This window comes from Larus michahellis, chromosome 2, assembly GCF_964199755.1.
Source record: "Larus michahellis chromosome 2, bLarMic1.1, whole genome shotgun sequence".
Taxonomy (NCBI): Eukaryota; Metazoa; Chordata; class Aves; order Charadriiformes; family Laridae; genus Larus; species Larus michahellis.
This window is the reverse complement of record NC_133897.1, coordinates 105,951,131-105,975,839: the sequence shown is the minus strand read 5'-3', so window position 1 is coordinate 105,975,839 and position 24,709 is coordinate 105,951,131. Positions and strand designations below refer to the sequence as shown.

At 44.8% G+C, this 24,709-nt stretch overlaps 1 protein-coding gene across 1 annotated transcript in view; it reads left to right on the top strand.

Moving 5' to 3' along the window:
• Positions 1–9,046, top strand: part of ZNF407 (zinc finger protein 407) — a 355,097-nt gene extending 346,051 nt beyond the window's left edge. The window contains exon 9 of the mRNA XM_074576527.1: positions 6,419–9,046. Within this exon, the coding sequence (XP_074432628.1) occupies positions 6,419–7,770 (1,352 nt within the window). The 3' untranslated portion in view covers positions 7,771–9,046. The remainder of the gene's footprint in view (positions 1–6,418) is intronic.
• Positions 9,047–24,709: the final 15,663 nt, after the last annotated feature.

Below are 24,709 nucleotides of genomic sequence, written 5' to 3'. Positions count from 1 at the left end.
TTTTCACAGAGAAGGCCTTTTCCCAAAGGTTAATTGGACACTGGAGGGAAACTAAACCAAACCAAACAAACTGCCTAAACACCCTCGCTGAATGGCTCAGCTATTTATTTTGGTGGTTGTTTTTTCTTTTGTTTCTTTTTGTTGCTGTTGTCATAGTCCTCTAAGGTGTGGGAGGTAGAAATAACAAGCAGGAAAATTCAGTCTTTTTTTTCAAAAGAAAAAAAACTTACAAAAATATTGCCTTTTACATTTTAAGGGAACCTAAAAGGACATCCGCTGCTTTGTTTAAGATACCTGAAAGGTTAAAACTTCATCCTTTATTCAAGCAATTCGTAGAAGACCTTGAAGTTTCTAAACATGATTGAGTGATTAAGGACAAAGCTAGAAGCCAAGGAGGTTTTAAGTTTCAGCACTGAGACATGACGTTACTGGATGTTTAAGTATAAAATGAACTATGAACATTATTTGGGAATTGTTTTTGTTATTTAATTTTGTTTTTAACATAATAATATACTGAAAGGAAAAAAATCTCGCTGCATCGGTATCTCTTGAGATTTATGTACTTTGAGTCAATGGTCTTTTTTAAAGTCTCTTAGGGAGCTGGTTAAGTCCCCTATAGGTATACTTATTTGTACTGCTTTACAAATATTTGCTGCCTTTGAGGACATAATAGTTCTGACAGAGCCATTTTGGGTTGCTGATTTATTTCACTTCTTGGTTTGATCCGTCCTATTTTCTTTCCTTCAGGAGGAGACGTGAATGAGCTTTCACAATCTCTTATTTAGTAGCTTAACTAGCTGGTTTAGAAGATGCTGGCCCAGGCATTGCTTGCACATAAAAACCTTGCAAATGAGAAAAAATAGTTTTTACTATGGTTAAGGAAGAGAGATCTGAAAAATGTGGCTTATTATTATGGCCTCTGAAAATCAAGGAAATCCCAAAGTTATGACATTATGCCACCGTTATTACACCACACTTAATTAATTAAAGTAGAGATCATTACAAAAATAATAATAAAAAAAAAAAGAAAGAAAAAAGAGCAGAAACTTGGAACTTGATCAAGGCCTAAATTGTTTCTTTATGAATTTGAACGGTGGACTTACTGTGCCGTTCGAAATATTGTACTGCCATGTAGACAGTAATTTTTAAAATAAAAAAAATCAGTTCTCATTCAAGCGATGCCCAAGATAAGTTGAATTTTCTGTATCTTTTAAATTCCTTGAGGGTTGCATTTAATTGAAGGAAAAGATGTTTCTTTGCATTCACATTATTTAATATTCATTGCATTATAGTAGATACTAAATATTTGTATGTGTCAATAAATAACATACCTAATCACCAAAGTATGAAAAATTAAGTGTTGCTGAATAGGGTGCTATAAATCAGGCCTCCTAGAACTTTTGCAGAAAAGGAAAAATAGCTGGTTTAAGCTTGCTGTGTAAATGCAGATCATTTCCGTCGTCGTAATAGATTATTTCATTTATGAGTTACTGCTTTGTCCTAAAGGTGCTCCTTGTGAAGGATGTCCTCGGCTTAGCCTCACCATGCACAACCGCTTGCTACAACTTTTGGGGAAGGGTTAGAATTCTAACGAGGCTGCTGGCTGGGAGCAAAGTGGTGCTTTACATATAATATTAGCCCAGACTTTCCTAACGCATTACGCATTTCTTTCTGAGACAAGTCTCCTTAATGCCATCTTTATCTGCTACACGATGCATGAAATCTACTTTCTGTTTTAGAACTGCGGCTGACCCCCGACCCCGCGAGTGGCGCCACAATGTGACCTTTCTATTGTCATCAGCTTTCATTCTCCTGAAAATTCTATGAATTTTTATTACAAGTTTTTTTAAACCAAGCTGAGGCTTCAACAAATTACTTGACACAGATGAGATGAAGTTGTTGAAGTAGTGTTAGATAAGTTTTACAGCCAGCATGTGTGCTGCTGAACAGTACAAAGCCAGTGTCCTACAATGTCATACACCAGTAACTGCTGAGCCTACTATTGGATAAATACATCATTTTATGGAACATTGATTGTTCTATAAACCCAATGGAGTATTATGCTCTATGATCAAACCATTTAGATTGTGTGTAGAGCACAGAAAATGCCATATTCAGGATGGTACTAAAAGTGCCATTTGTGTATTTTATGGATGTCATTACGGGGGAAACTTCTCTCTGTAGGCCCTGTTTACTGCAAAATTTTTTAGTCTGTAATGACATTTTTCATTCACAACGTATGCCTTCAAGAGAGGGGGCCCTTGTTTTATTTGTTTCATTCGAGTTTACTGCACAAATCCTGTACATTTTAATTAAATGTAAGCTTAACAAAAGAATAAGGTATTTATTCTGTGGGGAACAAATGATGACAGTAACAAAAGAATAAAACAGACACACAAAAGAAAGTCAGGTATTGAGTAAAAGAGAGGGGAAAAGGTACTAAGCCCTATTTGTAGTTTCCCAGAAGCACATTAAACATCAAAGCATTTCTTTTAGCCCTATTTCGGGAGTTTGTGGTCTCTGAGAATTAAAATAACCTGCGAATATGGATTTAATGTCTAAAAAATCCTGACATGTTCAAATAAAAAACTAACAGTCGCTCAGGACTCCAACTGATAAATAATGGCTCTGCTGAAATGACAGACTTCTTGGAAAGAAACCAATTCTGTGATCATTGCACCCCTAGATATGAAACACCTCTTTACAAATTGTCTGAATATGAGCTCTCGTATCATTATATTTTGTCATTTTAATGCCTATTTGTGTATCTTTTTAATTTGCAATGACATGCAATCAGCAACAAGTCCACTTTTCCTAATATTAATGTGGGCTTGTATTGCAGCTTATGCTTGCCATGTCAGCCAACACTTACCCCTTCTCTTTACCCGTTTTTAAGAGGGGGCGAGAGGCAGGCTGGATTTAGCGGGACAACATGATTTGTTGCTACATACAGTCAAATAATGTGACATGTTCCTTAAATGCATAAAAATTCCTACAAATGTTGTGTTGGATAGCAGTGCTCCATTATAGAAAAGCACTGTTCCAAAGTCGAAATAGCAGCTAAGCCGCAAAATATGTTGTTTTCTAAATATCCTCCCTACTTGGCTTTTCACTGTTAAAACAAAAGAAAACCAGTAAAATCTGCAATTCATATTTACCATGAAAAATCACTAAAATTGAAGTCGATGTTCCCAGTAAATTCTTGGTCATAGCCCAGTTAAAATTTAAAGTTACAGTAGATTCACATTAGTTTAAATGACACTTGAACTTCTACACAGCTCAACATTAATTCATTATAGTTGAAATGGAAGAATCTTCAGCGGGTGAATCTTTTACAATCTGATTGAGGCTGTTACATTTTATAGGAGCCATTTTTCAAAGCAGTACTGACAGCACTCGAAGTTATTAAATTGCTGAATCAAAAGATGGACCTGCAATCGCATTTATGAACTGTGATGGAATAGCTGGGGTTGCACTGAGCTGAGGTTAAGATGTTGGTGTAGTTAAGCTTCATCACACCCCTTAGTGACAGCAGTATTTACCCATGTAGTTTACTTTAATGGCCAGGAAGTGGCTTAACTCACCTCTGGATTCAAATAGATTAAGTAAGCAGTCAGAATGGCATAATTATCAGTGCTGCGAGGGATTCACCGGATAGCTCTTCACCCAGGAGACTTCCCGTTCAATTGCACAGCAAAGCCTGGAGTTGCACGGGTTTCTCGGGTGCAGCGTTTCTTCGAGGAGACGAAACCAGGATGAATTCCCCTTTTTTTCCCCTTCCCCAGACCAGAGCTTCTCCTCGATGCAGTGGTGCTGCGGCCCGTACATAAATTATCATGATCTTAGGGGAAAGATGTCATGATTTTGCTGTGCCCGTGTGAAAATTATGATCGCGGAGTTATTTTGATTTTGAAATCCAGTGGAAAATGCATGATTTGTAGAGTTATTTTGATTTTGTGCCACATCACTGCCAGGCTCCTCTTTTATCATGTCAACAAAGCAAGATTCCTGAGAGAATTAATTACTTCTACTCTATTATAAAATGTGGAGGAGCTAAGATAATTGTCATTTTATTATGTTGATTTCCCCTTCCTATTTTTCTGCTCTTTGGGGGGTCTTGTGAATGTCAGTGCCTACAGAGAGCGCAGGAAAAGTGGGGATAAGAACCAGTCGTACCACAGTAAGCTTCTTTCTCACTTACGCCTGACAAAATGTACTTCAATTGCATGTGCCAGATTTATCATGCAGCATCAGTTGGAAGCACTCTAATGGTTTAAATTGTTAATCTTCTTTTCCAAAGATAACCCGCCTTGCAAACTAAGATGGAGAAAGTTGTATAACGTCAGTTTAGACTCGTGGAGGTGATTTGCAGCCTTTCAGCTTAACAAAATTACTCCTTGTGCTTCACAGTACAGTTCTCCACCAAAAGCTTTGTAACAGAAAAAAGGATAGATAGATAGATGGATGGATGGATGGATGGATGGATGGATACTAACAAGAGCTCAGTCTTCTAAGCATTGGTGTTATCTTGTAATATTAGCTTGATATGCACCTTAGCATATCAAGTTGCTAGAGGCTGCAAGATGCCAAGTACTCAGTCTCGGACTAACACAGCTCCTAAGTGTGAACTTACCTTTAAGCAAATTAAGTCTCTGATTTGTAGAGCCCATTTTAGTTCTCTGCGGGATCAGGGCCTGACAGCTCTATGCTTTGGGTGAAAGAGCCCCCTTAGACCGGCTTTAGTGTAATTCTCTTGGCCTCTTCAGTTGTGTGGAGTGCATTGTTCACTAGAAGTGTCTTGGTGGCTTGGAAAGTACAATGCCAGCCCCAAATTTGACTGTAAGAGTCAATTTTTGTTCTTGCTTGTTTTCTCCCAAACAAGCAATGGTGTATCTATGTGTGTTAATGATAAGATGCTACACTTGTTATTCCAAAGATGTGATTTCAGTTTGTGTAGGTGAATTTACAGTTATAAATACCTAAAGGGTGGGTGTCGGGAGGATGGGGTCAGGCTCTTTTCAGTGGTGCCCGGGGACAGGACAAGGGGTAATGGGCACAAACTTGAACACAGGAAATTCCACCTAAACATGAGGAGGAACTTCTTTCCTCTGAGGGCAGCAGAGCACTGGAACGGGCTGCCCAGGGAGGTGGTGGAGTCTCCAACTCTGGAGACATTCCAAACCCACCTGGACGTGTTCCTGTGCAGCCTGCTCTAGGTGACCCTGCTCTGGCAGGGGGGTTGGACTAGATGATCTCCAGAGGTCCTTTCCAACCCCTACCGTTCTGTGGTTCTGTGTAATTTAAACTAGACCGTGACTGTGGGTAGTCTCAGCAGCAAGGACTTCATCAGTCTTCCCAAGGCTCATCTAGCATTAGACCTCCATCTTGTTCTCAGTGTGAAGGACCCAATCTTCTCTCTGTGTGCACTGGTTGTGGCCCAAAGCTCACTTCCCAGGAGCTTCAGGGGTGCTTCAGGATGGCACTGCCACGGGGAGACAGCCAGTGCTAGAGCTGTTCTGCCATGTACATCCACAAAGCTGGTCACAGGGTGCTCTCGGTTGTATCTTCCCAAAAATGCTGAAGGCAACCCGGGGGCTGTGCTCTGAGGATGGTGGGCTTGGCTTTGTGCAGCTGTGGGCATCATGCGCTTTGCTGAAGCTTTATCGTTAGTGATGGGAACCGAGAAGGAAACCCTCAATGAGCCAAAACCAGACCGAGTGGCAGAGCAAGCAGTGGGCATGTGGAGGTTACAGGTGTTTTAATTTGTTAATTGATTTCATGTAGAAATAATTAAGAAGTGTAATGGAGGTTTATCCGGATGATATTTTATAGAATATCCTGCTTAGGGTAAGAAAGCTACCGAATGTTTTCACCAGGTAACTAGGCTAGTGACTGAGTCAGTCAGGTGTGCTGGAGGAGACGCTAGGTGGGAAATGAAGGGGAAGACAATGGCATCAAAATGACAGCATGGCAATTACCTCGCCGGCAAAAGCAGGGTATTAAGAAGATCAGCCACAGTTTTTCACACCCAGATATGTTTAATGTAATATACGATCCTAAAATTCATCACTGAAGTACTGAAATATCACCAATAGGATCTTCTGTAAAAGATGTCTTAATGGCTTTTAACTGTATACTGTATTTATCTAGGCTTTTTTATACAGCATATTTTAAAAAACACATTTAAATTGTTAATAGGCTGCAGAATTGTTAAACTCAGCAATTATTTCAACCTGTAAATATGTTATTTGGAAAACATGCAAATTGTTTTTGTTCACTTGCTCATTTTATCTGTGTTTTCTGCCAGTGAAATCTAAAAATTGTCAAGGAATTTTTTTTCCATTTAAGCTCCAATTTGTTAAAGTAATGAACTGATATTTGCCATGATACCACATCAACAGCATATTTTATCTTGTAGGCATTGTGTCCAAGTCCTATGAGTGCCGACTGAAGGGGCAAGGAGCAACCTTTGTGGAAACTACGAGTCCTTTTACCGCAGCAGCACTGGGAGAGGATTCTCCAGTTAAAGAGAAGGTCTTTCGGGGCAGTAGAAGACAGACACAGTCACCTGAAGAAGTTCAGCAAGTTATTATTATTCAAGGATACGATGGCGACTTTGCAATTGACGCCTCTGTGGAAGAGACAGCAGCGGCTACCCTTCAGACTCTGGCGATGGCTGGTCAGATGGCCAGGGTGGTCCATATTACAGAAGATGGGCAAGTCATAGCTACAAATCAAAACGGCTCACACGTGAGTAGTATGGTTCCAGGGCAGATACTTACTGAGCAGCTGGCAGATGGTGCAACACAGGTGGTAGTGGTTGAAGGAACAGGAACTGAAATGGAGGAGGCCATTCGAATAGACGCAGTTCCTGACTCCAGTAGTGCTGTACTGCAGCAGATAATGCGACAAGAAGTTTTAGATGCTTCTGAAGCTACAGTCCATCCTCCAGACTCGTCCTCGGCATTAGATGCCCTGCTGTGTGCTGTAACAGAGCTGGGTGAAGTGGAAAACAAATCTGGACTCCTTGACAGATGCAGGTCTACTCACAAAGATTTCTTGCAAATGCCAAACCCAGAGGCGCCCAGCATTCCCAATAACGCGGAGGGACAAGAAATACAAATGTTCCATGAAGTTCAAGAGACTCAGGAAGATACCGAACCTATGGAAGTAGTGACGCGGGTCGTGCACCCATCGGCTATAATTGCATCTCAGGAGAGAGCTCAGGCTGCCTTCAAGAAAATGGTCCAAGGAGTATTACAGTTTGCTGTATGTGATACGGCTGCAGCCGACCAGCTGATGGAAGAAGGTGTCACTCAGGTCATCGTAAACGAGGAAGGGACCGTGCATATGGTAGCTAGAGAAGGCTCTCAGATAATTATGCAGGAAGCTGGTAGCCACGCGCTCAGTGTCCAAAGCGAGCACATGGATTTAGTTGAGTCGGATGGGGAAGTATCACAGATTATTGTCACAGAAGAAATAGCTCAAGCCATGGTTCAGGGTTCTGATGGCGACTTCTCTGAAGGTGCAACCCACTACATCGTCACAGAATTGCCACCAGACATGCAGGATGAGCCCGGCGTGTACTCGCACGCTGTGATAGAGACGGCTGGGTCTCCAGAGATTCTGCAGGCTGGTGCTGCTATAAAAGCAGAAGGTGTATCCCCTGATAGAACAGGAGAACAGTTAACAAGCATGGTCATTTATACAGAGGGTGGCTCACAAGTAATTCAGGGCCAGAGAGATGACAATGAAGTACAAGAAGCATGAAGAGCTTCATCTCCTAGGCTTGACGCAGGGCAAAGCTGGAAATTACCAGATCCATGGAGGCGCTGCTTTCCTGGAACGTTTTCTGTTAAAATCTTCTCAATACAACGTCCTCCTGGCCAGGTAGCACATGCACACCCTGCAGGAGGTGAAGGTCAGCTGCTAGGAGGAGTTTACTGAAAAGGATAGTACAGTCTTGTTACGAAAGCTTAAAGAATTGTTGTATGGGATTATTATAAAACAAGCATTTTAGGGTACAAAAGAGGATAAAAAGCTCCCACCCCCCCCCCCAAAAAAAAAAAGGTAGGTATTGTTCTGTTCACTGCGTTCTTTGTTGGTTTTTTTTTTAAATGTTGTTTTATCTCAGGGTAATTCCCTGCCGTCTGTCATTTTTGTCTAACATAATCACAGGTCTAAAATAGTTCCACTTACATGTACATTTTGTGAAGAGATAAATAAGCAAAAAATACAAACCCCACAATAAGAAGGTGAACAGGTAAGCTTACGTACTGGAATTGGTGCCCTTTACTTTAAAGAAGAACAGGTGACGTTTTGCTTTCTAGAACCTTACTTTAAAATATCCCTGGCTGAAAATACGTCCTCAAAATAAGTGGTTTTTGCATCTAAAATCACATTTTTCATAGTAGCTTACTCTTTCGTGGTATCACATCGGACTTTCCCTGAAGAAGAGCTCAAAAAAGCTACACTTCATAAAATTCTTGATTATACACATTCAGGAAGAACTTGATGCCTGTAACTTCCACTTAATTTTAGATGAGAGTCCTAAGAAATGTGCATTTTTTGAAAAAAAAAAAAAAAAAAAATTGTCACTGTCAGTGTTTTGCTTTTCTTATAAATAGTGCTTCATAAAAATACCATTTTGCAGTTCATTTTGTGAGCGACTTCTGAAATGTTATGGGGTTTTTTTTAAAGAAAATTCTGACATTGACATTAACAAGTAGAAAAAAAAAAAAAGGTGACCTTGTATTTCTTGCTTAGTCCAGAATGTCAATTATTTACTTGTGGATATACTGCAATTGTTCAATGCAAGTTGATGTTGAAAAGATTTGTTTCATGATACAACGGCTTTTGTTTCTTTTAAAAAATTGTAAAATATAAACTGGCAAGGTTTGGGGATTATTTTTTTTTTTTGTCTTTCAAATAAAATGTTAGCATTAAAATGAAGCATCATGATTTTTAATATTAAGCAATAAACAGAACTGGCATTCAGCAGGAGCAAACGAATGCTATCTGTTATGTCTGTGCATTTTCTCTTTTCCTTTCTCTACCTCGCTAGATAGATAAAGATAAAAGAATCTAATTTCTGAAGTGTGCCTCATGCATGCTTAATATAATTGTGTAAATGTTTAGGGTATAAGCCATGCTGACTCTAGAGATAACTGGGTTTCCTATCACGTTTAATATCTTAAAATTATCAACTGTGAGAAAGTTGGGGTGAGGTAAAACAATAGTTCCTTCCTGAAGCAACTGTTTAAAAATGTATTTTCTGATAGAGCTGCTTAGAAGAGGTGCTTCGTTCCGGGGCTATAAGATCCTGCTGTCTTTTCATCTCTTTTTATTATTATTTTTTAAATGATATTATTTTCCGGGAATTAAGGTTGTGTCTTTGTCAAACCCCCAAAAAAGTAAATTTCAAGTTAGACATCGAGATTCATAATTAGCTGAGTTTGACTTGCTCATCTTTCTTAAAAGTGACAGGCTGTTCACTTACTCTTAAATACTGTCTTCAGCAAACAGTGACAGGATCAACTCCCGTTTGTTATCAGGAAAAAGGTGACCTTTACAAAATGATGGCCCTCTGCAAGACTCTCACAGATGTTCAAAAAACGGAATGTTTTTCAGTGGAAATATTTCTTCTTGATCATTTCTCCTGTTAACTGTAGCCCTGTGGTCTTGCAGCTTGGATGCTAATTCTTTGCTGTGCTTAGTCCTGTATGGCTAACCTTTCTGCTGCAGTACAGGGTGTTGACACTGACATGCTGCAGTTTACCATTTGTGATTTATTTAGGATAAATATGTCTCAGGTGGCATTTAATCCTTCATAAAACCAGTGTAGCCTGCAGTGTCAAACCAGCAATCACATTGTATGCACAATGAAAAGAGCAGACCTTTGCATAAAAAAAAAAAAAAAACCCACACACCACACCACACCACAACCAGTGGTAGGTGTTCCTGCGCTTGGGAGCGTTGGAAAGGATTCACTAACCTACCCGGTGCTGTAATTACCTGGAAGCTCAGGTTAACGGCACTTCGCTCCGAGTGCGGCCCCATCAGGAGAGCTAATATTTTTCTAGGGCTTTTTCCCCCCCCCTCCCCGCTTTCTTCTTCTTTTTAACGTGCACTTTAAAGTCAACTTATTAGTGCCTTACAAATGTAACGTTAGAAATCGAGGGTGCCGTTCGCTCCTGTGCAGACAACCTGCTTCAGGCCGCCGCGCGCTGTCTCAGCCCCGCGCTAAAAATGCTCTCTGCCCCCCGCCCAACGCCGAGGCTGCGGCCCGTCGCTCCCAGGGCTCGGGAAACTCGTCTCGGGCATTCGCCTGCCTGCCCTGCCTCAGCTCCTGGCGCCGCGCTGTTATCCTAAGCCAGGAGGAGACCAGCTGGATCACTCCACGGATCTGCCGAGCGCTCCCGGGCAGCGGGGAAGGAGGCAGCCCCCGGGACAGCCGTGCCCGGTGCCGGCGAGGGGTCCGTGGCGTGGCGGGGACCAGGCTCGGGGGCTGCAGGAGCCCTTTGCCACAGGTAGCGCCCGCCATCAGAGGACGGTAGAAGAACCTGTGCGGTGGATCTCAGAAGGTGTACGGCCCAGGCAGCCGTTCACTCCCAAACGTGCGGGTTTGCTGCTTGGTTTGAGCACCTTCAGCTGCCTGTCTCCCCGAAAAATCAAGGGCTACGCTGTAACGGGGGCGGTTGTTGATGTGCCCTGTGCCTGTGTCAGTCGGTTGCCTTCTGATACTCTGACTGCCAGAGCCATTGGCCTAATTTCCTCTTTGTTACCTGTTCTGAATAAGCAGTTATGAAGTTGGATCATACTGTGAACAACGCTAAACAGGTAAAAATGTAAGTGTTTAGGAAGCATTGAACTAGCATGCAGGGGAGAAAAATAACCCAAAATAACAGCCAAAAGCGAACAAAAAAGCCCTCAATGAAAACAAAGCCAGAGGAAGAAGAGATGTTTTGGGCAAGCATTTTCACCCTCCATTTCTTAAGAAATCAGATATACACCTCCTGAGGCCGTGTCTCCTGGCCCCTGAATTCAAGCTCCGTCTTTGGGGAGAAATGGAAGAGAAGAGATAGCTGGAAACGATATTTAGAGAAATATTTCCAATAACAAAACCAAAATAAATAAATAAAACAAAACAAAACCAAAACCCAACACAACCCAAGTGCCCACAGCTACATACCATTCTGCCTGACTACCCGCTGCTCTTCGCTCGGGAAGTGAGGTGAGCCAGAGCCAGCAGTTGATGCGCTGAGGTATGCACGTGTGGATTGCGCACAGCGCTGCGAGCACTGCTGTCATTTATAAACGCTGCTTTCATACCAGAAATGTTTGCTGAGAGGTCCTGGAAGAAATATGTTTGTGATCTTTGCGGGCAACGGATGTACAGCCGGTATAATCAACGGTAGGAATCTCTGCGCGTCGAAGTTCTGGCGCCTCGGGCTAGCCCTGAACTGAAGCTGAGCTTAAAACGCAGGTGAGTCCCCATCGGAAAACCGCGGGGATGGGGAGATGGGGCTGGAGCTGCTGGCGGAGCAGCACGAGGCGCTGGCGGTGCGGTGGGTGATAGGCGCAGGCCTCGGGAAGCCACTTCTGGGGCTTTTTCCCAACTTTCCCCGCTCAGCAGACCTCCCGAGCACAAAAGGTGTAAACAGAATAAAAAAACAAAAGAGAGAAGGATGAAGACAAAACCACTCCTGAAATTTGAAACAAGGTTAGTCCTAGTGAGAGGATTAAGTAACAGAAAAAAGGTCATTCATTTGGCAAAATAAAAAAGAGCTGTGAGTTTTCACTTATTTTACTGTGCGATATTAGCCCATAATTTAAGATAGCACACGGCTCACTTAAACAGCCTACCCCTGTTCCATCTTGTTGAAGAATACAATTCGTTTTCTACTCCTCTAGGGTGATATCATTTTATATGAAGAAAAAAGTTAGCTCAGATGGCAGTTATATGTTTCGGAAGCACCTTCTAATCAGGGATTGGTGATTCATTATTAGCTTCAGCAGGCGATCCATCTGACATGTAAGGGGAAAAAATTAGCAGCTGTCACTGCATGATGAGTTAATTTCCTGATAGGCCTGACACTGAAAAGCCATTTGGAGACATGGAGATGGCTGATGAGAAAACCTGGTGCTGGTTTATAATTGGAGAGAAAGAAAGGGCAGGGAGACGGAGGGAGGTGGGGGAGGGACTGAGGCTGATCTACAAGTGGGGATGGGTGTTTGTGTATTTACCAAAGAGGCGGCTTCACAACAACCCGCATTACTGCGCCTGTACACCTCGGCGGTTAAGTAATAGGGACCGGGCCCTTTCATTTTCCTTCTGCCGCATGTCATTATTTCTAGTCATTTGTAATTAGTACTCCAGACGGTTTTACGCTTACTCCAGCCCGGGTGAACGGTGTACGAGCACGCGATTGGGTTATCTCGCGGTGACATTGAAACCTGACATTTTAGTGGAAAAGGGGAGAAAATGACGCTATCCCTTTAATGGTTCTGGCTGCAATTTTCTTAATTGCAGCTTGAGATTTCAATCAATCACACAAAAATAAACTTATTTGAAACAAATATTGCTAAAACTTCCAAGGGCACAATTGCAAATGATGAAAGGGTATTCAAAGAAATCTCTTGTAGAGTATGAGGAAATATGCTCTTCAAAATTTGTAAGCACATGCCTGTCTGTTTATCCTTTGCAAGAATAGTAAGTAAAACTATGGAGAAAATAGACATGCAAGACCAAATACAGTCCACTGTGGAATCTGCCTTGTGTGTGTGATAGGGACAGCAACACAAAGTCTTTTATGTGTGTTAAATAAAGCTAATAGAAGGCCCTCGGCCAGAGATGAACTAATTTCTTCTGTGGCTGTGCATGTTAGGTACTTCTTTAAAGGGCTACTTGTTTTCAGCTATTTAAATAAGGTGTTCAATACGCCCGGCAAAAGAAGCCAGGCTTTTCTTTAAGTGGGGGGAAAAAAACCCAAAAAACAACACGATGAATAGGTAAAATTTTTCTTTTTCAAAATGAGAGACTGCAAGAGGATTTTCACCATCATTTGAAGATAATTTTTGACTGGGAAGAGCATGAACCAGTAGCTTCCACCGATTCTATTTGTACAAAACTAGCTCTGCAGTTTTTCTTTTAGGATGTTCTTAACTTAAGGATTTGAGAGCAGGGGTGGAGGGGGGAATATCCGTGGCAGGCAGGTAGCTCCAGCAAGTATCATGCAATTGAAATGTGACAGACGACTAGCACACAAGGTAGGATTATGTCCTGCAACACAACGGGACACCTGACCTTGTTTAAAATACATTCTTGTCCTCTGGCAGCAGCACATTTATCACGGCTCCTTTGAATGACCAGTTGTAACGCGTAGCCCTGCCCTGGAGGTCAGCGTTAACTGAGGACCATCGGGTTCTGGGAGTTTCTGATTAGCAAGAACAGCAAGCCTCTGGGCAGCAATAGCTTAACGCTAGGGTGGCTTTTCTCCTGTATCCCCCCCCAGCCTCTGATCACTCTTACTGCCCCGGATCCTCATTCCTCATTGCAGCTTTGCCATGTGTTGCTTCAGCTTCTGGGAGGTCCTGCACACAGACTCCTGTGGCCACTTTGTCCTGTTCGGCAGCAATCCACCTGGATAGGCAGGGAGCAGAAGAACGGGTGGTTGGTTTGTTACCTCTTCTAGGTTGCATCCCATGTTACGCAAGTAGCCATGAGCTTCACGATCCATGCAGTGGTCAACAGACACATTTTGGAAGTCATCCAGCTCCTTGGGAGGGCTGGTTGGGTAAGTTAAGTGTCACCAAGGGGACATCTGGTCAGACAAAGGAGAAGAAAAGATTGAGCAAATCCAAGGGGTAGGAGGCAGAGCCTTTGATTCTTTGTCTGCCAGGAACTGAGCTTTATAAGGAGCTTCTGCAAGCAGAAATAGAACTGAATTACCGGGAACCGAAAGCAATGACTGCTCACACATCACAAAGCCATACACACGAGAGCTGAGAGACAAGCAGCAGACAAAAAAGGAAGACAAAACCCAGTGCCTTTCCAGCACACACCCATATCCCAAGCCCGGCTCCCTTTACCTCTCTGCTCTCCCCTCCTCCACCAACGCACAGGGCAGAGAGAAGCAGTTTCATAGCCGGATTCAATGACCCTGCTGTGCCATGCAGGACACAGCGTCTGCTTTGGAGATCTGGCCGGAGCAGGTGCAGCGCTGCAGGTGACCCCAGGTGAGGAGTGGCCTTCTGACACCTCCAAATACCCACCAGGGGAGACACCCACAGAGAAGACACACATCTCATCCAGGTAGGATGGAGGAGCACCAGGGGAAAGGAAAGGACTCATTTTTGTTGCAAATGAGGTCTTTGCAAGCGGATGTCTTATGCTGAGAGAGTTTCAGGACTTCCCCGCAAATCCTGCTAAGCTCCTTCAATCTGCCAATGTGTTCCTCTGTGGCTGGGGGTGTGGAACAGGTTTGTGTTTTCCGCTCAGCATATGGTGGTGACTGCTGGTGTTTGGTAGCTGTGAAATCCAGATGCCCAGCTCCAGGAGGATTTTTCCCTTGCTAGGGACATCTGGCCGTCCGCTCGGCCTTGCCTCTTTCTTCTTCTCCTCATTTTTGCTTGCAGTCTGCAAGCTCTGCCTACGTATTTGCAAAGCAGATCATTCAGATGATTTATTCTTCTGCTTTGATTCACAGTTTAGGAGGAGTCAGCGATGGAAAGCCTGGGGTTGTGTTTGCACCTGGGGACCCAGGTAGAGACGTTTACGTCCTAAGCCCACCGGCCCACCGCCTGCTCTCGCCAGGGCAGCAGAGGGGGCTGAGGCCGTGGTGGCACATTGAACAGAAGGCAACAGCGCTGTTGGCTGGCAGCAGCCTGGTGGGGATGGCAGGTGAAGGGAAACCTAGAGGGATGTATCTGAAACACCGGGATGGCTGCCTTGCTTTGGCTCGGAGCTGCTGGGCACTGTCTGGGGTGTTTCTGCTCAGACTCCTGCCTTAAATCCATATGCGAGCTATGACGATAAAATTTGGGGGACAGCAGGTACTGCAGATATTTAAAGCAAATGGAAGCAGGAGTTTTCAGGAGCGTTTCTGTCTGGTAGCTGGGAGCTTGGATCCACAGGAGAAATGTTGAGTGACCTGGGAGAGCTTCTAGACCCCCCAGCTCCTATTTGTTATTATTTTCTCTCAATTCCATGAGTAAATTTCTGGTTCCTGCAGGTAAAGGGCTGGGTCTGACAGGGACAGGCTTGCTGCATACCTGCTAATCCTGCCCGCGGACCACTCTGCTATAGAAACTGTGTGTCTTGCTGGGTTGTGACGTGGTCTGTGGTAGATCAATGAGGTGGACAAAAGCCTGCTGCTGAGGAGCAGAGGTCAAGTCCTAGGCAACGTGCTGGTGGAAGTCAGGAAGAGAAGATAACCAAACTCATTTACTCTTGCAGCCTGTTGGCATCCAACTCCAAGACTCAGTAGACGAAGTGCTAACCCAGCAGAAATTGTTCTCAGTCTGCTCTTCTGCGCTGGGTGCTGGGTTTGTCCTCATTCCTCTTGTCCCCATTTGCTGGGCCTTCCTACTAAAAAGAGACCAAAAATGGCCCTTCTCCAGTAGCGAGCGTCCAAGCCCCCCTCAAAGAGGTGGGAATCCATTTCTTCTCCTTCTTCTCTAGGGGTGTTCATGGGCTCAGCTTCTGCATCCTCTCTTGACACCTCGGCAGCGCAAGCGATGCTCCTGCCCGAGCAGCCCGGCCCTGGTTTGGCTGCAGCCTGGGTGGGTGGCTGCACCCCAGCGTCCTCCCCTGCCCCCTGCCCTGCCACGGATGGTGTGCAGGGACTCACTCAACATCCAGCTTTCCAATAATTTGTCTTCATGCTTTAGTGGGTGGCCCCGTGCCTGGTTTATTGCGTGCTGTTGAAAGCCTGCTCCAGAGGCAGGATGAGTCATTTTCTATGGACATTTTTTCTGGTACTTGTCACTCCAGTATCTGAGTGCTTCTCAGCCCTTGACGGCTTTGTCCTCCTTTAGCCCCACCGAGGTATTGTGAGGAGTTTTTTTTTTCCCTTTCACAGATGGAGAGCTGCAGACTGCAGAGAAAGACCTCCACCCCTTTGGGGAGCCTCATTTGAGCTAATATAGATTTTAACTTTACAAAGCTCTCACACTTCGGTAAATGTGGACATGTCCCTGGTATGTGACTATCAGACCACCTTTTCAGTTCTTCATCACAGCCTGTGGTGCCTCTTACCCTGTGTAAGAGACAGCAAAGCACCATCAGCCTCTTACCAGGGGCTGATGTGGGCACTGGGCAGAAAAAGAGCATTTCTTTGTTCGCTCTGCTGTGCCCCATCTCTTCTCCTGGCCCATGATTGATCCTGTTGGCTTTGGGGGTGTCTGCTGCTATACGTAATAGCAAATTTCCATTTCTGGATATGAAGCATGGAGCTCGTACGGATATTAAATGTACAGGCAACAATACTGCATGGGGATGTCCCTACTGGGCATATAAGAGCTTGTACAAAGGCGAGAGCCAGGCTTGGAGTGTTCCTACGACGAGATCCTCAACTGAGGTTCCAGCCGTGGTTGCTCACCGAATGCAGGCACTCAGCTGTGCAGCAGCGAGCTGGCCCGCTGGGCAAGTGGCAGCTCACGGGGCCCTTTTGGCCTGCCCTTCCGAGGGATGAGCACAGCTCTCTGCTGTAGTAGCTGGTGACGGGGAGTCATCTGCTGGCACGGCACGCAGCTGGCGTTCATTCGAAGTGAAGCACCCAGTTCCGCTGTGCCAGGCAGGAACGTGCACACATCGGGAGGCACATGTGGGAGGTCTCTTTTCTTCATCCAAGCAGGTTTCTAAGAAAGCCCTTTTGATAATCAGTCCGAAGGCTTGCTGAAGTGAAAATTAAAGCACTGTTATGGGAACATACCCATCCCAAGCAAGAGCTGGATATCTGCAGTTGCCACCCAATAAATACATGAGGCTCAGTTCTGATGCCAAACCGGCTTTAACTTGTGCATGTCCTCCGACGTCTGGTTTTCCAGTTATGAACTGCGGTAATTGTGATCAATCAGGCTTTATGTTCACTAGCCACGGGCTGTTTTATTAATGAATCTGCATCCCATCTTCATTTTTTCACAATCTCATCAAATCTCTTCCAGATCCTGTTTCCATCAAATTTTGTCTGCAGCACACTTTTATAATATCATCCAATTTGGAATTCCTGATTCTACACCGGTTCCTCAGATCGGGTCCTCAGCGTACTGAATAACAACATGTTCCTGAAATAAAAGAAAAATGAAAACATGAGAGCTTTCAACGAAGTGCAAAGAAAAGCCATTGATTTCTAAGTGATACCATCCTTCCAGGCTGAGAACAGGCTATGGACAGACAATTTTTTCCAAATCTTTTCTCTGTGTGTGTGTCTGTATATATGTGTGTTTTAAAAGGCTAGAATTGCCTTCTTGTGGATGCTTTAAAAAAATATCAGGTACTTTTCTCCTTAGCATTGTACATTTTCTGTTTGGGCACATGGGATTTATGAATATTTGGCTTGACTGGCTAAAGACATCAATGTGACATGATGCAATGTGTTATAAATGTCTCAGATCAAATGCAGAATAGGGAGAAAAAGCTTTAGAATAGAAGTTTATTAAAAACACATACATACAGTCTATTCTAAACTAAAAAAAAAAAAAAATCACTAATGTTCCCCTGTTGCATCAATGCCAGAACATTATGTTTGCAAATAAGAATTTAGCACTACAAAGACAATGCCCTAGATTAACTAAGATCCCATTTCACAAAACCCTATGGCAATAGTCTGCAACATCAGTCACAGGAGAAGATATAACACAGACGCATTTGTGCCCTCATGCAGCTGAACTGAAACAAAACAAAGAGTGAATTAGGCTGAATATCTTACTGTGTGCAACGTATTGTACAACAAGGCACCTTTGGGAATGTGTCACAGGGTTTGGTAAATTGAAAACAAAATAAACAGATCTATGGGAATAAATAACATCATATTAGATGTCTGCTGCATGTAGACTACATTAGCTTCCAGTCACAATCAGGCTTCCGTTTTCCCACTAGTTTTCAGTGCCTGTGAAAAGCAGATGATCTGAAACCCCCGCAAAGAAATGGCTGGAGCTGGGGGCTAGGGGCAGGGGGAGGCAGGCTGACACCCTCCGCTCGCTCGCCCCCACTCGCACACTCCCTCACACCCTTTTCTCTCCCTTTGACACAATTTCAGGCAGACGAGAGACCCGTTTGTCCCTTGCTGCTTCGCGTGCAGTAAGTCGATATTGCCATTTCTGGACCAGCGTGCCGCGTGGAGGCATGGTCTCTGGCGTTGCGTTCATCTCATTGTCTCACCCCATGGTCTCTGGTCACCCTTTGGGTAAGGTGAGCGCGCTGGTGACCTGGTTTACCTCCAGCCCGATGTGCATGGCCGCCCCGGCCGGCATCACTCCAGGGGCTCCTGCAGCCCCTGCCAAAAGCACCAGCCACTGGTGGGGCTTGGGGTGCCCGGGAGGAGGGACAAGGAGCAGCCACCAAGGGCATGACTCCTTTGGAAGTGGCTGTGAAGAGCCAGGGGAGGCAGGGACTTCGCTGAGTCCCGTCTCTTAATTCCAACCAAATTTAGTTAATATAATGAAAGCATTTTTTTTATTGCTAAGCCATACTGGGGCCAAGGTCTGCTCCCAAGTACGTGGGTGAAACCCCGCTGATTTCAGTGAGATTGCTTGGGTGAAATGAACTTAAAAGATCAGCCCATATTTATCTCAGCAAAAGTTCAAGCCAATTCATTTTCTCTCCCTTTCTCTCTCTCTCTCTCTCTCTCTCTCTGTGTTTTGCTTAGCTTATAGCTGAGTAAAAAGAGCACGTATCTCGGAGATAGCTTTTTAAATATAAAATTCTCTTTATAACCCCAGACCAATATGTCATTCTGCGATTACAAAAAATGTACTCTTCCCAAAGAAAATCCTTCTGAAGCAAACATTGGCTTTATCCTGTCTGAGATCTAAGCACCAGCCTTTGAATTCATGTATATCAGAAAAAGCCATAGATCCGCAACAGAGCAAACCGATTGCCTCCAAATTGTCATTATTCCAGTCAAAAAGCCTATTTCTTCCCTTTAAGTAGCAGCGATGGGCCTTGAGATGAAATGCAAAAATAACAAGGGACGCAGAGAGAAAATGATATTTTAATAACTTTTTTAGCCTGAACGCGCTCAGGAGATGAAGAAGTTTGATGAAGAACTTGGGGGAAATTTTAATATGCAGGTGACTGATATTCTTGACTCCGCCAACTGAACTCCTTCTGGCTTAGGGGGTGATTGTGTCCCTCTTTGCTCTCCACAGACGTGAGCTCAGGTCCTCCGGAGGCCCTTTTCCAGGTGACTTCCAGGGGACGGGGGACGCCTTGTGTGTCCCTGCCAGGCTGTGGTCAGCTAACGTCCCTGTCATTTTTATTTCATTCCATCTCCACTTGTAAGGGGCTGTTTGAAGGCTATTGTTCCTCAGGTTTGCCCAGGGGTGTGCTGTCTATAGATGTTCAAGGCAGCTGGTTTTTGTTATCTGACTTCTGAAATGTATTCCTCACAAGAAAGAACATAAGAGAGGGTCCCCTTTTGGCCAGCCTTGGAGGTACTCACTCCCTCATTCATACACATCTGAAGTCCGTCCCCTGCCCAAAAAAATGAAGGGCCCGTTTCTGACCTTATCTGGAGATCAATATGTTCCCCTTTGGGTTCATGAATGCATTCAGGCATTTTTAATTTGATTTCTCTATTCACACAGACACAACGAGACGAGAGAAGGATGGAGCTGACAGCTCTCATAATCAGCACTCATTTTCTTTCACCAGTGTGTCAAAATTGCATTTCCATATTTTCTTCCATTAGTATTTTATCCAAAGTCTCCAAAGGCTCGTGCCGGTGTCGTGAACTAGGACCAGATTTGGGAATTAAGCAGGGACATACACTACAGCCACGAGTAGTGCCACTGAAGCCAACGCGCTTGTTCAGCAGATACAGGACAAGTGTGCTCTTAAGAGTTTTATAGGGCTGGGGTTTAGCATGCTGTGCTTTCACATCTCAGTCTTTAGACAAACACCAGAGCTAGGCGCCTGGTGGGGATGGAGCTCTGCAATCCCTCAGGAGGGGAGAAGGAGGAAAGCCCAACTCGGGCCAGTTATGTTTTACATGTAGCCTATTGCCAACTATAACTTTCCATGCCCCTAATTCCACACCCTGCACTTTCTCTGTGTTGTGACCGCATACGTGACAGCGGGCTGCTACCTTGACTCATGAAGCAGTGTACAGTATTTATGGTATTACATAGGATTTGACCTGTGTGGCTCTATTTAACCCCTGATGGGCTCCAATTTGGGAAGAGGGATCTCAGATGGAGGTAGAAGTTCCTGCTGCAAGGAACGGAGGCCTCCCCCAGGGAGGCGGGGGGACCACTTTACCCATCCCTCCTCTTTTCTTCTGGGTCTCCCCATCCAAAAGTTGTGAACCCCACTTGACGTGGCTTGTTTGAAGCAGTACCAGGCACACCAAGACCAGCGTGATGGTCCCATGGCCCGAAGAGCAGAGGGAGACTGAGGGGAGTGGTGGCAGCAAGGATGATGCCGGCCTCTGGGGCGCAGGACCTGGAGCTGGCGAGTGCGGGGAGCCGTCTCACAACCATCACGGTGAGGTGGGATGGCTCCAGACCCATGGGTGAGGCTTTGGTGGCTGCTCTGTGCCTGAGAGAGGTGTCCCTTGGTAAGTCATGCAGTTAGTGTACTTGATGTACAGGGCCGGTCGCAACACGCTGGGTGCTTGCTTTGCTGCATGTAAATCATGACACAGCTATTACACTTGGCTTTTCTCCTTTCTCCAGCTAAGGAGGGTTTGAGGTGTCCAGGTCTCCAGCAAAACTGTGGGGCTAAGAGTGAGACAACCCCCAGCAAAGGGAGCCGGGAGTTTATGTTTTAGCTTCCTTGGTGCAGACGTGTGGAGGGCAGAAGGGAGGCTGGACCGTGGGTTTCAGTTTGCATGCTCTAGTGACAGAGATTGTAGGGGTTGGGGGTTTTTTTGTGGTTTTTTTTTGGTTTTTGTGTGTGTATGGTTGGACTTGATGATCTCAAAGGTCCTTTCCAACCATGAAGATTCTAGGATTCTGTGATTCTTTATTTTGGGGAAGGTCCCCCTCCTTCTCAGACTGAGCACAGGCCGTGCTGCTGGGGCTGGCTCTTGGCAGAGGAGTGGAACTTGGATTCAAATGCCATTTTAGGTCACCAGCGTTAATCACATGCTGGTTTTGCCTGCTGCAAAATCACAGCTGGAGGGCTTTCTGGAGACCTTCTCTGCAAACTTCATCAGCAATAGCCTCAGGGCTGTCCTATCAGAGAACATGACAGACGTGTGGTCACTGGTGGAGTGTCGTGTGGCTTGGCTCCTCGCCAAGGCTCCCCATGTGCCACTGAGACATGTCCCTCTGCGGAGCAGCATCACACAGGTGGCTGGGTGACACGAGCCCCTCCACAGTCACTCTGCTCCTTTATACCAACCTCAGTGAAGGTGCTGCAATGATCACACTTGTGATCCAGAAAACACACTAAAAAAGCATCCTGACACCAGAAACGAAATTTCTCTTCACCTGTCCCCAGGATTAACACCACTAACGCTGACTGTGAGTGTAAAGAAGACCTGGATGGCTGCACGTTGTCCCCATCTCAGGATGCAGGCCCTAAAGTACTATCTGCAGTGAGGCAGGAGGTAACGGTTTCAAAATAACTTACGAGACTTAGGAGCCTAAATACTATTTATATAAAGTGGTATTGTGGCTTGAGAGATAAATTTCTACTGAGCGTTTTTGAACTAACTGAGCTAAAGCCGTGTCTGCCGAACCTGACTCAGACCAACAAGGTCCAACAGCCCTGGCCATTGACCACCCTATACTTAAACAGATGAGTGAAAAAGGGAGATTATTTGGGATGCTCTTGGCTCTCAATTTCATTTGAGCGATTTGCATATGGGCAGGAGAAACTGCTCTCAGATTTCAGTTCCAGAATTTATCCTTCCCCAAACCATGCAAAAGGTAAATATTCATAAAACTTCTCCATGCAAAGGCAGCAGAGAGAATTCAAATGTGTCTGGGAGGAATCTCTTTTATTTTCCTCAGGTACAAATAAAGCACCCCCCATCTCCTAGCTCCCTCTAGCTCTCCTTTTAAATCTCTTTTTAATGTCTCGCTTTTTACTGCTAATCATTTTTCCCCTTTGCTAATGATGCTAACCTTAGAGCCTGCTGCAAACTGACTTGTTTCATGTCAGCCTCTCTCTATTGCCCACTTTTGTTAAGCCACAAAGCAGGTTTCAGTCTATTCAATGTCAGCTATTTCTCCGACTTGAATATTACGGTTGCCTATTTCAAAGGCATCTCCAAGCCCACGGTATTTCTGCAGAGATACCTCTATTATTGTCTGTCATCGGGATACGCTGGGCTCCTCTCCTGCCTCTCTCACCCCCTGCTTCCTTCCTACGTATGTGGCAAAGTCTCTCTCTGCTCTAATAGCTCTCCCGAGAGCAGGGTGAAGCAGGTCTTTACAGAGGCCTGTTAATTTTAAAGGACAAGCTTTATATATTAACACCCCTGTGTCAGCCTGCTCCCCGCGCACTGGACTGTATCCCCACCATTTACCCAGAATTAAAGCGCACAAGGGCTGAACCCGCTGCCCGTTGGGAGCTGATGGATGATGCCAGCCCCGATTCCCACCTCCCTCCAGCTGCAGCGAGTGTCCCCAGGTCCCCAAGCAGCCCAGAGAGGGAGCAGGGAGCCTGGAGGACCAACGTCCCATGTCCCAGCCAGTGCCGACCCATGAGGCAGGGGCAGGATGGGGAGCTGATGGAGGAGCTCTGCGTGTTTGATGGAGGCTGTGTTTACAACCATCCTTCCCATCCAAAATCAATTTTCTCCCAGGTGCTGGATTCTGAGGGAGGTGGTTTTGTTGTCTGCAAAGTGCCATCGTCCTACGGTGGATTTTATTTTTTTTTCCCACAGGGTTCATAAGAAGCCACAGAGAGATAATTGTAGGCACAGCAACGTTTGTACTTGGTGGGCAACTGAGACCTTTTCGGTGGCTTGGAGTAAACTGGGAGGAGGTTTTTCTCTGCGAATAAAAGATTGTGAACCGGTAACTATTTTGCATAAATTAAGTCTTCTGGCTCCGCTAATCACCTCTCAGTTCAAAAGACACAGATCTTACCCCAGCACTCCTCTGTTGGGCTGCGGCGCTGGCGCGGGGCTCCTGCTCCCCCCATCAGCCTGAGCGATCCCCGCCCCGGCAGGGGCCGACCCCTGAAATTGAAATTGAACATTCAAGACTTGCAATGGGGGACAACTTTTATCTCTTTCTCTTTGAGGCATCCCTCTCCTTCATCATCACCTCCCCCGCGCCCCCACCCAGGCTTCCCTCCCCAAAAGAGGGAGAGGAAAAAATAAGAAAGAAGGAAGGAAAGAAAAAAAGTCTGGTTGGTGCAAAGGGAGAATTTGCGGTTATTGCTAATGTTAGCATTTCCCCTTGTTCTCCCCCCCGCCCCCCCCCCCCAGCTTCCGTGACACACAGGTAAAATAACAAAATAAATCCCACAAAGGGCTTTCTGCCAGCCTGCCTTTGGAAGTTTGCTTAAGTGGCCTTAAGTAAGATAATAAGCAAGGAGTGTGAAAAGAGGAGACTTTGTCTTTTCACATTAGCAGCAGCCCTGTTCAAGTGGCAGTATCTATGAAAATGCTGTTCAGCCTTTAATGAGACTACAGTGTGTTAGTGTACCAGTCTAATTAATCCCATATTTTCACACAGCATAATTACTGAGCCGGGGCTGAATTATTTGGCTACTGGAGGTGGAGCAGTGCCTGCACTGTCCTCTGTCTCTGCTCCTCACAATTTATTATGCTATACAGCAAGACACCATTGAAACCTCCTAGTATAGGACTATCTGTCATCTCTACATTATCAGTAAAATACACCACCTTCCATACTGTGCTACAAGGGCTTTAGCAAATTGCTATTTTTATGGGATATGATAAAGGAAATGCTACCTTATGTTCAAATTTTTAACTGTCTCGTGTATGGAATATACAGTCGCGCTTCGTGCATGCCTCTTCAGCGAGGCCTCATTTGCATCACTACAGCCACGCTGATTTTCACCCCGCTACTTTGCTCCCAGTCAGTTCCCCTTCTTTCTTTTCTTCCTCTTTTTCTTTTCCTTTTCTTTATATTTTCTCTTTTTCTTTTTTCTTTTTTTTTCTTTTTTTCTTTTTCTTTTTCTTTTTCTTTTTCTTTTTCTTTTTCTTTTTCTTTTTCTTTTTCTTTCTTGCTTCCATTCTTTTCTTTTCCCCTCTTTCTTTCTTTCTCTCTCTCTCTTTCTTTCTCTGTTTCTTCCCTCCTCCTCCTCCTCCTTCTTCTTCTTCTTCTTCTTCTTCTTCTTCTTCTTCTTCTTCTTCTTCTTCTTCTTCTTCTCCTCCTCCTCTCTTTCTTTCTCTCTTCCCCTCTCTCTTTTTCTTTCTTTCTCTCTTTCCACTCCTTTAGCAAGCTGGTCACCCCTCCACTTCCAGAATCTCCATCTTTCCTGGCATTAAGTTTTTTCATCTCTTAAAGTCCTTTCTCTCTCACCCCTCCTAGTTTGTTTTATTCCTTGAAACATATTTTT